General features: G+C 42.7%; 1 protein-coding gene across 1 annotated transcript in view; it reads right to left on the reverse strand.

Moving 5' to 3' along the window:
• KIF5A (kinesin family member 5A) overlaps window positions 1-13147 on the reverse strand; it is a 660796-nt gene that overhangs the window by 88371 nt on the left and 559278 nt on the right. Inside the window, exon 23 of the mRNA XM_086966580.1 lies at window positions 12889-12993. Within this exon, the coding sequence (XP_086822706.1) occupies window positions 12889-12993 (105 nt within the window). The remainder of the gene's footprint in view (window positions 1-12888; window positions 12994-13147) is intronic.

Here is a 13147-nt window from a genome sequence, read left to right on the forward strand (position 1 = left end):
CTTGGTGCGAGTAGTTCATGTAATATAGAGAACAAGGCTAGGGTTCTGTCCGACTAATGAGGCGATTGTTGCAGTTCAGCATTTCTGTGCCGTGGCCAGTGCCTTCTCAGACAGCAGCTGAGTGACAGAGTCAAGTAATTAGTAGTAAGGGGAGAGTAGTAACATACATCTGACCATAGCTGAGGGAGAAGAGATGATATTTAAATTGAGCAGCATTGACATTTACAGTATAACATGCATGCCACTATTTGGAAGCAGGAAAGAGGGAGATTTTGAAAAAGAAATGGGGAGGAGTATCTTACCCATTGACCTACATTGAAGTGAGGGCAATGTTAGGCAGGGTACAACTGAAATAAAGTCACATTTGGCTTTAACGGTCGTGAGTCTCCTTCCTGAATAATGTGTGTTTGCATCTATTCAGCACGGACAATTCCCATGAACAGGAGAACAAGAGAAATGAGAACCTACTATAAATTGTATGAATACAAACATTAACAATGTAATTACATATAAATCATTCATTGTTAACTGTCAGACAGAAGCACAATTATAATATACACTTAAAAGTTGGCATTTTTCAGAGCATGTAGTGTCCTATCACAAATAAGTGAGCAGGGCAGGTTTGTGAAAAACATAAAATATCTACAAGGATATTGAGTAGGCCAGGAACTAGAACATTTTGAATAAACGTAGTCCATAAAAGGCAAAGTATGGGAAGTAAAGAGAGAGCAGGAGAAATTGGACTGGACACAGACGCTGTCAGTAAGTGACAGAGTGAAAGAGCATAGAGCCAACAGAGGATGGGTGCCCACACAGAGAGGAGTGCCTATCTATAGACTCCAGAACCACAGCAAGAGGAACAGTCATGAACTATGTTGCAAACCCAGGCTTCTCAGATGGGAAGGCTGGCAGAGACACCACAGGCATTACATGATGGTCATTCAGTGGGTGTAGGGAGCGGTTTAAACTTTGTAGAGTATCACGTGGCATCTGGAAGGGGTGGGGGAGAGAGAGAAAGAGAGAGATCGAGATCGATCCTGACCGCCTGCCACTACCGTCAGCCGCCATCCAATGCATGCCAGAGCTCATGTAGCCAGGGAACTTCTATAAGCCCTGGCGCTTTGCTGATGCACGCACATGCGTTTCTCTTTCAGTAATCCATTCTTTCAGGGTCAGCCCTAATGACTTCACTTACAGCGATCACATCTTCCTCTGTCAGTCAAAGGTGACTCTTTGTTTCTAGCGAGCACTGTCTAATCGCCCGTCCCGTAGAGCGGGTAAATGCATTCTAGTGGACAATGCATAAGTCCAGACTGCACTCCAGGAAGTCGATCACGGAGCTTAGTCACTAACCAGACCCCCCAGGATATAATATAGCGGCGGCTTTTGTAAAAATGCGGCGCGATTTCTACTAAAGTGCCGATTTCGCGGGCACTTCTGTAAAAATCGCGGCATTTTTACAAAAGTCCCGATGTCGCGGCAAAACGCGAAATCGCGATATCCTGGAGGGTCTGTTTAATTGATTGATTGATTGATTGAGATGGCAAAAAGATAACCCTTACTGTGCCCAGAGCAGAGCCTGGCTAGGGAAGGATAAGGCAAACAAGAGAACTTGTGTTAAAGGTGTGAGAATAACACCATGATAAAACCTGTCCCAACAGCTGGCGTATACCGACTTGGTGAGTGATGTCTGCTGTCGGTAAAACATTACAGACTTCAGGAGGAGGGTCAAAAGCTGTTAACTGTCACTACTCAATCTCCATACATGAAGGTGGAGAGTATGTAGGTTTGGGTGCAGAACCCTTCCGTTGCTGTGATAAAAGATCATCTCGAAGAGGCAGCCTGGCTGGAGGACCAATGGTCATGCTCAACAGCTCAAGATACCAGACTCTCCATTCCCAATCCGGCTCCACATGAATAACTTGGGCCTGGTAATTGCTGATCTTCTTGGAAACTGTGGCCAGCTGTGGTATTGGCAGAAAGGCAAATAGGAGGCCAGAGCTCCATTGGGTCACAGACTGTGAGTTGTCTGAGTGCAAAGCGCCCAACATGACTGCTCAAAAGCAAGCATCAGTAGGGTTTTAACTGGGCCGGGTCCTGGGGGTTCTCAGCACCGGCAGTTCTAAAAAGTAGGTGCTGAGACGGGTCTCTACCAGGCTCTCAAATTTTGCCCTCATCCTCAGGGTGAAAACAAAAATCTTAAATCTGCAGCAGTACCACCCTTTACTGCCTTTGATGTAACGTCAAAGAGACTCTATATAGATCTTTCACAATCTCATCATTTCAGAACTGTAGCACTTTCAATGTTATATACAACGAAGCCAAAGTTGTTCTTTATCTAGCTTATGGAACTAATAACCATTGGCAAAGCCAATAGTCCTGGCTTGTTCTAGGTGGAATGTTACATGTTGCATTATCTATCTGGATGCAATGACAGAAGCAGCAAATTTATCAGTCGAGTGGCACACTATGCTAAGCACACATTTTTTAGCTTACGTGTTTTTAAGCCACGCCCTTAATGATATCAGCCACGCCTCTTTGAGAGACCCCCCCTGTTTTTTCATCCCACTTAAAGCCTGGGTGTCAGCCTGCCAGCAATTCACTATTATTACTAAGTCATTTGTCAAAGTTACTTTCTGAATTACCTTCAATATATCAGGGCAACGAACCTGAGTAATTTCATGACTGCAATAATTGGTTAAGAGCACTTTGTTTATTCCAAAGTAAGTCGTGTCTGACATACCACAGTTGCTTAGCACTCTAGAAACGTACTTCTCGGATAACTGCATGCTGAACATTTCCGGAGAGCAATTGTTTGGTTTTAAGAAACTCCATTGGAGCTAGTTTTTTAAAAAGAATTCTGCATGGTATTGGTAGACAAAATACATCGGTCTGACACACGATAACAAATATTCATTTTCTTGATTGATGTAAAATCAGTCACTCTTCCACCAACTAAAACCTTATCCATATCCCTTGAAAGCAATATGAGACCAAAGACGGACACTTATTCACAGATTAAACTACACAGGCTGCATAATTATTCTCTATATAGCAAAATTTTCAAACACAACTGGATATGCATCTGTTCTAAACCTCCTAATGCTCCTCTCAAATCAGGAGCACCAATCAACACTTCAGTTGCCGATGCTGGGCTGTAAAAGTTAATTAATCCAAGTATTTATGCATTTGGGAAGCCAGAATTACAACCACAATCCTCCATCGCCCTTCAAAGCCTTAACTTCCTAACACACCCAATCACTTGAAATATTATCCTTTTGGAATAGTTTAGTTCTTCATCTCGATGGCTGATTGTCTAACATAGTCTCAACCTTATGTTCCTCATAACTGTCTGAGTGGTGCTGGGTTGATATTTTAATGAAGAATTGACTACAACGGGACATTTCCAATGGGGCACGGTGCCCTGTGAAGACTTCTTTTCTAAGATGGTGGCAGCTAGTTGGTCGGTTGGTGCAGTCACCCAAAGTAACAAAAAGGCCCAAACAGAGCCGATAAGTGCTTAGTATGCTGCAGTAGTGATAGCGTAAAGAATCCGAGGAGGGGTGTGAGTGATAACACGCAAACCAAACAGCACAGACCTGGGCAAGCCAATGCTCAATGAGCTGAGAAGCAAAACAAGGGATTTCTACCTTGTAGTGCCACTGCATCACCTGGGCAGCATGTGACAGAGAGAGAGGGATGGCGGACAAAGAGGGAGAGAGCATAAAAGAAAGAAAGAAAGACATGAACTAGGTAGGGGGAGAGAACGAAGAAGGGTACGACTTTTTGATATCACAAAATGCAAAAACAAATTGAAGTCATTTTTATCCCAGAATAATTCTGGGGAGAAGAACTGCAGGAGAAAGGAACAATAACAAAATTGTACTTTGAACAATGGTGGTTATATTTAAAGCCAAGACTCAGGTTTTATACAGTCACGTTCACATTTTGTAGAAGTGGTCATAGTATTCCCCCATGATTGTTTAAGTTCCTGATCCAACTAAATTGTTTTAATATGCATCTAGGAACCCTGCGCCTTGGCAACACGCATTTGTCAAAGTATAGTTGTTAACTGTTGGAATAAATATATACAAAGTTATATGTGGATATGAAACAGAATTTCAAAAGTCACATCTACAGAAAGCTCAGAAAGCTTGCTGCAATTATGGCACAGCCATGGTAACACCAGGGAGAAACGAGGGCCTCCAGATGCAGCACTAGGTAGGCACTCTGACACATTTGTGGCCATATTATCAAGACAGGCGATACAATTATCGCCGTTTTAGCGGCAGTTTTCTGCCGCTAAAACGGCGATAATGGGCTTGATAATATGCTCTATGGAATTCTAATTGAAGCCCATGTTAGATGTCTTTCGCATTTAACAAGGGCTTCAATTGGGATTCCACAGAGCAAATTATCAAGCCCATTATCGCCGCATTAGCAGCAGTTTTCTGCCGCTAAAACAGTGATAATTGTATTGTCTGTCTTGATAATATGCCCCTTGATTCCTCTGGTTGTCTGTTTCATCCATCACATTACTGAACCAAGATGCACGATGCTCTGCCAGTGCATTATCGAAGGTTGCTGTTTCTTTTAATTCTTTTACGCCTGTGCATAAATTCATACATTTGAGTCACTTCATGCAGACAGTTGCTGGGGCTGTTTTCAAATGATATCTGGGAGCCAGAATTATAACTGTTATTGTTACTTGACCTTTCCATAGCTCACTATAGACCTTTCTTTAGGCGTTGCTGCACTTTCTGTGGTCCAGGGAAGATTTTCCAAAGGATGCTGAGCTGATTTCCATCACAGACCTCAGTCTAAATAAGTTTGTGGGAAACTGCTGTCAGGAGGGATAAGGAATATTCCTCTATTGGGTGTGTGTAAGACTCTAGGCCCTCATTATGATTAGTATCGCATCCAGTTGAAAGCGACACCGAGGTCTTCGGTATTTATCGGGTGTGATAATTATCGTATATCACAAGTTTTTGGCGAATAATGTGGATTTTGGTTCTTAGTGCAGTAAACGCTGGCCATTTCCCCTGATAAATATCTGCAGATTTGACCTGCCAAAATGTAGCCCAAGACTCCTAATTACGACAGCACACAGAGGAACTGAACAGCCTACCCATGATGAGGACCATTGTGGGTTGTGGTTTTGCACTGTGGGATCAGAAGGTTGCACCAGAGTTGCTTACATAGCTCCTCATTCAGTACATGTGCTCATGGTGCGGTATATATTGGTTTGGATTAGTAACCTAGCGGAGGTGTGTGATAATCAGAATTTAATCACATTGGAGCCTGCATTATTATTTGTTCTTAAGTTAATTAGAAACCTCTGGATGCCTCAGATGCAATGTTATCAATGTTCCTTCAGAGTGACTCCATTAGTCCTGGTTCCAAAGCCCTCTCCCCCTGTCCACCCATGGCCATTACACTGCCATGTAGCTGGCACAGAAAAGGTGAAAAGACACATTTTTTGTTAGGTGGAATTCAGATAACATATTGGGAACAAAGGTGGATGAAGTTTCAGCACCACCGTGTCAAGATGGAATATACTGGATGTTTCAGAGGTAATGAGAACCAGACAGTCGATAATCCTCATGGTGAGAGTTATAGAAACTAGAAAAGAGGTCTTTCAGGTGGATCACTTCATGACATGGGGTCATGGATTGAGTGTTCGTATGTCAGCCTAGGCTGGACCAGAGCGTCATTAGAACAAATAACGACAGATAGAAAGAAACAAGGCAATTCGACATGTCACTTGACATTTGATTCTCTTGGTCTGTTCTGTATGTTTGATTGGCCGCACCGCAAGTCCTTCAGGTGTCAACATAATGGCTGATTGAGAAGCCATCTGAATTAAGGCAAGACACCATCCGCTGAGAAAGTGAATAGGTTGATGTTCTTTAGTGAGGTTTAAAAGCAGAACTTCAGGTACTTTCTGTGCTCTGGTAGAGGTATTCAATTCAACAACAAAATGTTTAAGTTCTCAGAGGAGAAGCTTATGCAGAAAAAGATAGCTTTTAAGAACTCAGACACTCCATCTCAGATTTTAGTGTTGGTCATAGGACACTCCATTCAATATGGACTGGGGGTCACTTGGAGGATGTTAAAGAGGAAAAATGTACATGGCGGAAATCTCCACCATCCATAAGATTCTTCATCGAATTCCACGTTATGATCAGAGTATGGCTCAAGTTAAGAAATCACAAACTACTCCTTTGTAGATTTCATGTTTCAATCACTTTACAGAGGAAAATAAATATGCCTGTGCTCCAGAGACCTATTTAATAAGCTATTACTTCCTAGGTATTAAACCTTTTTGCTCTGTTTTGCTTAACTACTTTTATTTATAACTTTTAAACATGAAAAAGAAGTGCATATCTTCTGAAAGTAACATGCAATGTATTAGTATTGTTGAGGGTGTAACATCATCACTCAGAAGACGCTTCGCCCATCATGACTCATGGCCCCTCTCACGTTCAGCAATGATAATGAAGAAAATATTCCTTACCTGAGGTAACGAGCTGTCTGGTAGATACTCTATCTACCTGCAAATGTCTCACCTTTAGAACAACCCCAGGCATCAGAGTGGATCTGGAAAACTTCAAAACTCTCATACCACCAGTAAGGGGTGCTGGACTTAGTCAATGCAGGAAGTGACATTGGTAGTGTCACAGAGGCCATAAAGTGCACGCCCTGTTGCAACATTAGGCTCACTCTGTTTTTTCCAACCATTCAAGGAGAGAGGGCAGATTGGCATCGATGTAGGATTGCAACACCAAAAAATATATATATCGGGATCTTATTAACTTTACCTATAACTCATCCATCAAATAGGGCGACTTGGTGAGGAATCTGCAGGTAGATAGAGTATCCACCAGAAAGACTGTTACCACAGTTAAGTAACTTTTTCTTCTGATAGAGAATTCTACCTGCAGATTCTTCACTCATATAATAGATATACCCGGCTAAGGAGGAAGGTTGATGGATGGTTAGACGAGGAACTCTTTCAAAATGGGCATGACAAAGTGTTCGTCCATGCGCACCTCCAAATCCAGGCAGTAGTGCTTTGTGAAGGTGTGCAAGGAAGCCCACATTGCCGCATTACAGATTTCTGTCAAGTGCAGAAGTCGCCGACACAGCCCTGGTGGAATGAGCTTTGATCCCTTCAGGAGGCTCTTTCTTGGCAAAGACATAGCAAATCTTGATGAGGAGGATAAGCCAACAAAGAGAATCCTCTTATGTACAGCCTTACCTTTTTTGGGCATGACAGAACACGATAAAGAGATGGTCACCCGATCGAGAATTCTTGGTGCGGTCCAAGTAGTAATTAATCGACCACTTAATATCTAACTGATGCAACCATTACTCCCCTTTCGCAGGAGGGGGGACAGAAGTTTAGAACATTGATGGACTGACCTAGATGGATGGGGGGGGTCACAACCTTAGAAGGGGAAGCAGCTCTGCTTCGCAACATTAACTTAACTGGAAAGAAAGAAGTGAAGGGAAGGTGACAGTTAAGACTTTGTAGCTATCTAATGTTTCTAGCAGAAGAGATTGCAACCTAAAAAAGTTTTGAGGGTTGACATTTATAGCGGACAACTGTGAAGGGGCTCATAAAGAGTCCCCATCCAAAAGGTGAGAACTAGATTCAATTCTCACTAAGGAACCACAAAGACAGTTGGAGGAAACCCATTCACCAAACCTTTTAGGAAGCGCATAACAATAGGGTAACTGCAGAAGGGATGGTTGGTCAGATAGACAGGGGAATGCACACAAGGCAGTTAAATACCTCTTCACAGAGCCAATAGGGCAACCCAACTGAGCAAAGAAACGCAAACATTTCAGCACTTGCAACAACTTGGCCTGCAAATGTTCCATGTAATTGTCTGCACACATGCAACAAAGTTGCCGTATATCCCACAGTATATGCAATCAGAAAAAAGGGTGCCTCTCCACAACTCAGTTACAACCATATTCATGGAACATTGAAAACGCAAGCTGTCGTTTCCAACCAGGTACTTTTATTTATACCACTTAATTGAACAGTTATACTTCATTTGTCAAACAAAACATATTATGAGCAGACAAGACCTATGTATAGCATAAGATCAAACCAAAGTAAGACTTTTAAATGCACCACAGTGTCAAAACTGAATGTGAGCAAAACTCAATATACTCATTAATTAAACAGACAATATATGAAAGACAGACAATAACATTTAAACATACATTACAATCAATGGTAAATACATTTAGGCATTTGATTAAAGCAAAAGAAAAGTAAAGAAAAAGGAAAATTAGAAAAGAGACGCGAAGATGAATTCGAGAATCTTGTGTCACCAGTGGTAGCTGGTGTATGAATTATCCTTTCCTAATTAGCCGACGCGTTTCGAATCCAGAGAATTACTTTCCAGATTCTCATCAAGGCATGGTTATTCTGTCTGTAAGTTTGCCAAAGAGAAGGAAAAATTGTATAAGCATCATGAAAAAGAGACAGTCTCCCTATATTGTGACACTCAGCTAGGGGGACCTACCGCTTTTAGAGGAAGCTAATTCATTGGAAGTGTGGCAGTGCAGGTTGAAGAGGGGATCCAAGAATTGGAACTACCTACAACAAAGTGAGTTGGCATTAGACCGATTAAAAGGCTGGTAACTAGAAAGTGCAAAATAATTTGTTTGAAAATGCACATACCGTCAATTGTTTCCAGGTTAGTGTTGACGTTTTTTTCTACGATGAATGCAGGCTCATCGGCATAGTAATTCTCTGGATTCGAAACGCGTCGGCTAATTAGGAAAGGATAATTCATACACCAGCTACCACTGGTGACACAAGATTCTCGAATTCATCTTCGCGTCTCTTTTCTAATTTTCCTTTTTCTTTACTTTTCTTTTGCTTTAATCAAATGCCTAAATGTATTTACCATTGATTGTAATGTATGTTTAAATGTTATTGTCTGTCTTTCATATATTGTCTGTTTAATTAATGAGTATATTGAGTTTTGCTCACATTCAGTTTTGACACTGTGGTGCATTTAAAAGTCTTACTTTGGTTTGATCTTATGCTATACATAGGTCTTGTCTGCTCATAATATGTTTTGTTTGACAAATGAAGTATAACTGTTCAATTAAGTGGTATAAATAAAAGTACCTGGTTGGAAACGACAGCTTGCGTTTTCAATGTTCCATGAATATGGTTGTAACTGAGTTGTGGAGAGGCACCCTTTTTTCTGATTGAATATACTAGGCCCAGCCTCCCCACTTGTCCACTAGGGCCAAGCTCCCCTTGTACTCCTATATCCCACAGTAGCAGACTTAGTGGATGAGCAAAATGCTGACAAGATTACGTTGACAATCTCCTATAGCAGGAGAAAGGAGCTCAGTTGTCCCTAATCAATCTCCTAGCATGAAGGGAGACGTCTCCGAGATTGGGGTGCACAATCATGCCCTTTGACTGGGAAAGAAAGTCTGTCCTGAGTGGGAGGCAAAAGTGTAGGATATGTAGAGAAGCGCAGAATACCACACCCGTCTCTGCCAATCTGGGGTTGTGAGAATGGCTTCAGCCCAGTCTTGGTGAATCTTTCTGAGACCTGCAGGAATTGAGGATATGGAGGGAAACATGCAACACAGCTGAAAATTCCACCACAACTAAAAATTGGCGGGAGGCTTTCTGACCATCTTTAATGACCTCCTAAAAATGTCTTTTCATGTTGGCTAGGACATCTTGCAAGATCCTCTGGGCTATGTACCACAAGGCATGGGGGTATCTGGCTAAAAGGCAATCTGTGTTAAGAGACTTCAGGGCCATATTATCAACAGAAAAGGCCTTATTATCCCAGGTCTCGAGTTGCTGTGGGTACCTATCAGAGAGAACTGTCCGAAAGACTCCAGATTATGCCAGAGAACAGGAGCCTGGCACAACGTTGTTTTCTGGTGATGGATGGTCCGAAAGGAATGCTGAGTTACCAGTAGCTGGGCAATAAAGGTGACCTACGAGCCAGTTGACTGCTCAAGTGGAAGAGGGTTTCTCCCATGCTGCCAAAATGGGCTCCAAAAGGGCCTCATTAAAAGGTATAAACAGTTCTGAAGCTGCAGTACAAGGCAAAAGGGCTTCCGTCAGAACATTGGCCTTAGTTTCTGTGGTGGGCAAAATCTAAGTCCTCAGCAACTTTTGCATCCCTTATGTAGAGATACCAATTTCAGTGGGAAGTCCATCGCTAACTCTAGATAAGTGTATATGCTGCTGGCAGAGAACAGCCCTTGGAATTCCAAAGGATCCTGATCAGGGTCTCCATAAGGCATACATTCTCTAGAACCAGAGCCGTTCTAAAGATATCATGAAGATGGGTCTTGTATGCTTCCTCCTGTAAACGACACTGGCCCTCCCTGCGAAACTTGTGGTGAGAAGTGGTGTCAGGCTGTGGCTACGGTGGTGCAGTATCTGGTGCTGTAAGTGAGGTGGTGGCAGTGGTGGGAGAGGCCCCGTCCATGGCATTTGCTGCTGCAGTGGCATGTTCCTGAATGCCAGGTCGAAGCCGTTTGGTGTGAGTACGGGATCTGACAAAGCAGTGCCAAAGGGCGTTGGGTGTAAAGGCATAAACTTTGGAAGCCGAAATGGGGCAGCTGGTCCCAAAAGGTATGGAGGCCTTAGCAAACATAGAATACATTGCATTAAGGAACGCAGCCGGATCCAACCCTGGGGTCAAAAACTCTGCAATGACCTCCTGAAAACTGACTAAGACGTCAGCTGGCACATGTGGCAAGATCTTTTGGGTTATGTTCCACAAGGCATGGTTATATCAGGCTAAAAGGCAATTTGCGTTAAGGGACTTCAGGGGCATATTCACAGCAGAAAGGGCCATTTAACCCAGGCCATCCATGGCATTTTCTGCTGAGGTGGCGTGTAGCTGACTGCCGGCTCAAAGTAGGATGGCATGGGTACTGGTTACGACAGAGCAGCGCTGAAGAGCGCTGTGTGCAAAGGCATAAATATTGGAAGAAGAAATGGAAACACTGGCCCAAAGTTGGCGTCATGGCCTTTGCAAACATAGAATACATTGTGTTAAGGAACGTAGCCAGATTCAACCCTGGAGGTCGGAAACTCAGGGAAGGTTAGCGCAGATGTACTGGCGCTGAAGATCCAGGAAGGACGGAGTTCACTCTGAAGCCAGGTCCAGTAGTGAAGCAGGGTTGCGCATTAGAGGATCCAATGGCGTTAGGTCGATTAACTCTGGATCCAAGAATGAAAGTCCTGTGGGAGACAGAGAGTGATGAGGAAACTTACCTTTTGAGTGCTTCTTTGACATTCTGTGCTTCCTTTTTTCTTGCCAGTTGAAGAGGATGATGGAGATCTGGAGTGGTGCCTCAAATGTATGTGGCATCACTGGGCCTTTCTGACCCTGGCCATGAAGAGCTTGACCTCCCGCTTTTTGATGGCCTTATGGTGCCTGCTGAGGCAGGACGAGCCGGTCCGGGAGTCATGGTCGGACCATGAGCACCAAAGGCAAACTGAATGGGGTCCATAATGGATATCTGTCCCTCACAATTCCTGCAGGGTTCGAACCCTGATTTCTTGTGAGGGAACATGGTACTGCTTTTACAGAATGATTTGCGAGGAAAAACTACTCAAAGAACAAAGCTCTGCATCAGTGCCGGAGGTGCAGAAAAAAGGGAAATCAAGTTGTTGCACCAAGGCGGGTGGTTTATGGCCTCGGTGATGCTGCTTGAAGTCACTTCCACCATTGACTGAGGCCGGCAGCCCCCTATCAGTGACTTTAGAGCTTTGAAGTTTTCCGGATCCAGTCTGACTTCTGGAGTTGTTCTACGGCTGAGGAATCTGCAGGTAGAAGTATCCATCAGAATTGCGTCTTACATGCTGTACATCTGAATATATACAAATGTATGTAAACATTTAAACCAGCATAAATGGAGCAAAAGCCTATGGACTTAAATAAAACTTATTTTTAAAAACATAATAAAATGAAAGAAAGTGGCAAAGAGGAAGCATAGCATTAGCACGAGAAATAAACATCATTGTGCTTTAAGCTCACCTTCCTCTCCCTAAGGGCACAGCTTTGACATTTGATTTGGACTTCATTTTCCAGCAGTAACCTGTTGGGAACACTAAACACTGGGCTGGGCTTTTTGTGTATATTTGGATAATAGTGATTAGATAGTGATTAGATATCTCACAAAAGCTATTGGCATTCAAAATCTGTTTGCATTATTATGTGACTGGCAGCCATTTTTGAGATTTCGCTTCATTTTGTGGCTGTCTATAAAGGAGATAACATGCCGTCATTATCTGTGCAAACTCTGTGGCAAGAAAAACGACACAGAACAAGAAATGCCTCACAGCCATACTATAGAGGACCGACAAATGTGTTCATCGCAGGTTACATTTTATGAGGCGTGCTGACTCTTTGTCTTACAGTGGGATAATATGACTTATAAGTGAAACATAACAAATTAATATTACATAGTAACCAGCCAGATCTCAAACAGAAGACAAAGAACTTTAACATAGTACATTAATTAACGATGGCCTTTAAAAATACAAAAAAGTAAATTCCCTTGAGCCAGTTCCATGGAAATACTCTTAGATTCATTCTTTGACTTAACTGCTGAAATATGCAGGTATTAATGAAAAATGAAATATCAATACATATTTAGAAACATTTTCACATATTTCATTTCATGACAAAAGAGAAAACTTTTAGCTTTACAAAGTATTTTTGCAGCAGTGGTATGGCTTTAAAAATCAAAAATGGCCCAAGTAGGTTTTCTAGACTTTTTCAGCAACAGTGGGGATACTCCTAAAGGCCGAATGGAGCATTTCAGTCCAGCCAACTGTGGAGAATTCCCTGGAGGCCTGCCACATACCTGTTTGTGAACCTTTGTAAGCTGATCCAGGTTGTTCTCAAGAAAGGAAATCTTCTGCTTCTGGGAGTGAATCCCCCCACTGTCCTCAGGCTCCATCTCAGCACTCTGTGGAGTGGAAAAACAAAGACAGGCTGCATCAGAACTGCGGGACCTCCAACGATCAGTCTTTGACATGAGTCAACTAAATGACAGCGCCGAACCTTGAGACTTCATTCCATGCCCAGACAGTTGCTAGCTCGGTCACTAGCAGTGGTAATAT

This window comes from Lissotriton vulgaris, chromosome 1_1 (assembly GCF_964263255.1).
Source record: "Lissotriton vulgaris chromosome 1_1, aLisVul1.2, whole genome shotgun sequence".
NCBI classification, from domain to species: domain Eukaryota; kingdom Metazoa; phylum Chordata; class Amphibia; order Caudata; family Salamandridae; genus Lissotriton; species Lissotriton vulgaris.